The following is a 4,455-nucleotide window of genomic DNA, read 5'->3' on the forward strand; positions in this document are numbered from 1 at the left end:
TTGGGAAGTTAGCCAGTTTAGGATGGCTCGAGATGACAGTTTGGAAAAGACATTTTGTTTATTTTCCAATGTTCGAGCCATATTCATTGCAACTCCAAGGTTTTCCAGTTGTTGCATCTCAATATCAATTCTAAGTTCCTCTACCAACTCGGCAGTAAAGAGGTTTACTTGTTGTCAAGGTTTAAGATCAGCAATCCTAGCCAATAGTGATTGAAATTGGCATTAATCTTCCTCTACAATTCGAATTTGTCTCAAGTTGGCAAGTTTCCCCAAGGGGTTATTACTCATAGGTGATCCAAACCTTACATGACAACACTTTTTGAAGTGCCTCTATTCAAGATTTGCCTCTTCTTCCATTTGATCAAAACACAATTGTGCATTTCTTAAGAGATGGAATGATGTTAAGCCTTCCTTGTCTTCTTCATTAGTTCGTTGATTGTCAAAAAAAATTTCGCATCTTTTCAGCCATCCTAAAGGATCTCCAACACCATCATAAGTGGGAAATTCCATCTTAGAGTATTGTGGCACCATGCACCCACCATGTTGCGAGTATGAATTCTTTTTCCTGCCTCCGCTACTACCCTGTTCTTCATTATTTTTCTTTGAATCCTTTTTTATTATCTTTTAGACCAAAAGAGATAATATCACCATCTGCTCCTCTAATGCTTATTGCCTTGTAACCATTTGTTCCATAAAAGCTTCCAACCTGGCTATCAAAGTCTTTTCGTCACCCATTACAGTTGACTTGGATATCAAGTTATTATGCGCGTTGGCGTAAAATCTAGCCACAAGTCTAGACGAAAAAAAATTCTTACTTCAACCCATGCTTACTCAAAAGGCAAATTCATCCTTAACTAAATCCCCTCTCAAGAATAATTGCTTATCTCTTTATTTTATATTAGCAGCCTTTTACATACTGTTAATAACAAAGAAAAAAAATCCTAATAGAATTCCTAACTCTCGAGTTTATAAAGGAAATAAAACCTAATATAATAGAAAAATAAGTAAAATTAAAACTCTTAATAAAACCTGATATAATAAATAAATAAAACTAAAACTACTATCAAAACCTCAACAAAATATATTGATGAAATAAAATTCTTGAACCACAAATTGAAATGCAGTCCAAAGAATACAACCCACTCTACCTTTCTCAATAACATATATATAATTGATACACCGCATCATATTGAATAATTCTTTGCTTTGTTTGTACAAAAAATTCCAATGCCAATGAACAACTCTTCTTTAAAACTACTTGCTGTCCGTTTCTGCAATACTTTGCCATCCTTCACTCATGTAGGAGAAACAAAATCTGATATGCTACATGTGTCCCAGCAGAGAGAATCGGATTTTCCCATATATTGCTCAAACCAAAGGGTGAGTACAAATAAGTTCTACAAGAAAACAGCACCTGTAAGTAAAACACCTATCATCACAGAGGTTGTGAAAGAACCAGTGCCATAGGATTGTGGTGGGCGGGCTGAACTTGTGTCATTCGATGAAGGAGCCAGCGATGTACCATTAATTAAAGTTCCATTCTTTCTGGAACTACAAAACAAAATTAAGACATATAATCGGATTTCTTTACGGCCATCATAATCTAGATTGAAGAAAAAATAATAATATTTAGAAGCATTAGCGCATGCATACCTTCCAGGAAATATACACAAACCATGACCTGACCAACGGACAACATATATGATATCAGCTCATCCATTCACAAAATAAAATAAGAAAATGAAATTTATGATATTGGAGTCACATACTCGGATCACTTGTAGTGATGGTAGCCACCCCCTTGAAATCACAGGTGCCAGGAGATTTGGCCATCCGCTGGTAATACGCATTGAAAGCATAAGTTGAATGGGAAGCCACGTTATTGGGCTCATAACACGGATGCCCCATCAGCAAAGGTGAGCAATCAACTTTCCCTGGTCCACAAGCCCAATCAAGAGCTGCTTGTAACATCTTTGGATCAGCACCCCGCTTCGCAATGCAAAAAGTTTTGTTCGTTGTGTCATTCGCGAAAACAGTATCAGCACCTGTCAAGTGCAAAGTATAAACTGGTATTCCATTGGCATCAAATAGCCCCCAGTTTTTTTCCGAGTCAGACCCAGGTCTCAAATCTTCATTGTAAAGCTCATAGATGTATGTACTAACTGCAATCCCAGGGTGTTTAGGAGTCCCAGTGTTATTGAGCACATGCTTGATCAGGTTACTGTTGTATGTATTAGCATTATCAACTATAGCATCAGGCTCAGAAGAATCACCCTTAGAAGGCCAACCAGATTCAGTTACTACAATCGGAATGTTGGTAAAGTTTAAATAAGACATTGCAAAATATGCTGCATCAACAACAGCATCGAAGACATTAGTATAATGCAGGAGTGTGTTAGCATCGACGGCTTCTTTGTTAGGAGGAAGAGGACGGAAAAGTGCATAGTCCAATGGGATCTTGCCATTTGATTGCATATAATCATAATACGGATATACATTAAGCATGAGGTACGACCCCGTAGACTGCAAAAATTTTAGCAATGGAACCATGACTGGATCCCATGAACGGTTAAAGAAAGCTTGTGAAGGTGGAAAAGAGTCCAAAATAATTGAAGAAGAATGTGGAGTAGAGACTTTGATTTGATCGTCGAGATTAGAAGCTACAAGGGCAGAATGGATGAACTTTAAGGCAGAAACTAGAATGGGAGCAGCATTCGGGAGTGCTGTTAGAACTTCAGATCCGACAGCTATTGCTGTGATGTTGGTGGCAGGGACATGGGCTACAATATTGCGAGCCACCCAATTAGCTGCAGTGGCATTTGACTGACCGATACCGAGGAGTTGGTCATTGGGGACAGAGACAGTCACCTGGATACCTGTTTTGGCAAGCGCAAGGAGCATGGCTTGGTCAGCATCATAAAGTCTAACATGTCTTATTCTCTGAGCCTTGAGAAGGGCCACCACTTCAGTAGGAGTTGGCATGTCCGAAAGGTCCGTACCAATGTTCACACCAATGTAGGCATCTGCAAAGAGAGATCCACTTGAAGATATGATTCAAACAACCAAGTTACATAAAGAAAATTATTAACTCATACAGCGGAGGGTCATATCTCTATACCTATGTCCAAAAATGAGAAAAATGAAGAGATTCCAACAATTAAATGAAACATTCAAAGTGACATAGCTTCATCATCCATCATATAAGACTACCAAAGCACTTGAACAGTTGGATCTGTACCCCAGATTCTACATTAAAGTTTTCTTCTTTTGGGAAGAATATATTAAAATCAATCATCATAAGAAACATTGCAGGAAGGTGATGGGCCTCTCTACATATATAATATAAAGGACCAACTAAGCAGAACTGTTATCTTTCTATATTTAAGAAGACAATAGTACCCTCCAATGTACATTTCCTAGGATGCTAATTCCTTTAACATTTGGAACCTTTCCATAAGGTCATTTTAGTCCTACAGAATATTCTCTGAAAAAAACATGTAGTTTTAGACAGGCAAAGCAAAGCCACATGAGCTGGGACGCATTTAGAGATTCCCATCAAAGATGGAGAAGGGAAAGTTCATAAGAGCTTACAACAATGGGAAAGACTGTTCTCTTTCTCTCTACAACCATTATCATCATCTTTCCAGTTTCCACAAAAAAAAAGTTCATTATAAAAGTAAAGTAACATTGTGATTTTAACTTTTTTTTTAATGCTCTTGGTCATTCAACTAAATGGATAGTACCCAGAAAATGTGTAGAGACAAACTTATGTATCATGTATGTAAAGTGTAAACCATATCAATGCAAATGAAGAAATAAGGAAGTACTAAGGTATAAGGGCAGACCAACCCAGAAAAATAGACAAAAGCCCATCACTGAAACAATAAAGGTAAATATGGTTGATTAACAGAGATAACAAAAAGCACCCACAAAAACAAATGAACCGAAGCTTTAAGTGGAGTAAGTAGCAATAATGGGTTCAAAGAAACACTTACCTTCATCACCAGAAACAGCAGAGACAAGCAAAAGCAAAAGCAGCAAGAAAATGGCCATAAAGAACCCACAAACAAAGAACCCCAGATGGAAAAAGGAGAGGCGAGAGAAAAGAGGAAAAATAAAAGGGAGGTCCTTTTTCGAAGTTGTGGAAGTGGAAATAATATAGATATGAAGTTAGTGAAGTGTTACTGTAACGAGAGGTTTTAAGTTTAATTTATGGAAAGAGAGAGAGAGAGATGGGTTTTTGCAAGTTGCTTTGTTTCGAAGCGCTAATAGCCTTGTATAGATTGATCAAATAGTCGTGTCAGAGATCGTACGGTCCAGATTTAAACACTGTTCACTGCTATCATTAAGGCGTACCACATGAGAGCACTCTTATTTGGATGTTCACTGTATTTTGTACAGATTATTATTATTATGTATTTGTATTTTTATAACTGTATTTTCATTTAGGCTTTA

At 37.4% G+C, this 4,455-nt stretch overlaps 1 protein-coding gene across 1 annotated transcript; it reads right to left on the bottom strand.

The window, feature by feature from the left end:
- Positions 1–1,058: 1,058 nt before the first annotated feature.
- LOC108458478 (glucan endo-1,3-beta-glucosidase 3-like) lies at positions 1,059–4,253 on the bottom strand. The gene is made up of 4 exons (XM_017757898.2): positions 3,996–4,253; positions 1,770–3,023; positions 1,654–1,681; positions 1,059–1,551 (listed from the first exon to the last, which is right to left on the bottom strand). Exons 1-4 carry the CDS (start codon positions 4,051–4,053, stop codon positions 1,398–1,400), a joined length of 1,494 nt encoding a protein of 497 aa, XP_017613387.1. The 5' UTR covers positions 4,054–4,253; the 3' UTR covers positions 1,059–1,397.
- Between the last annotated feature and the right edge of the window lie 202 nt (positions 4,254–4,455).

This window comes from Gossypium arboreum, chromosome 3 (assembly GCF_025698485.1).
Source record: "Gossypium arboreum isolate Shixiya-1 chromosome 3, ASM2569848v2, whole genome shotgun sequence".
In the NCBI taxonomy this organism is placed as follows: Eukaryota; Viridiplantae; Streptophyta; class Magnoliopsida; order Malvales; family Malvaceae; genus Gossypium; species Gossypium arboreum.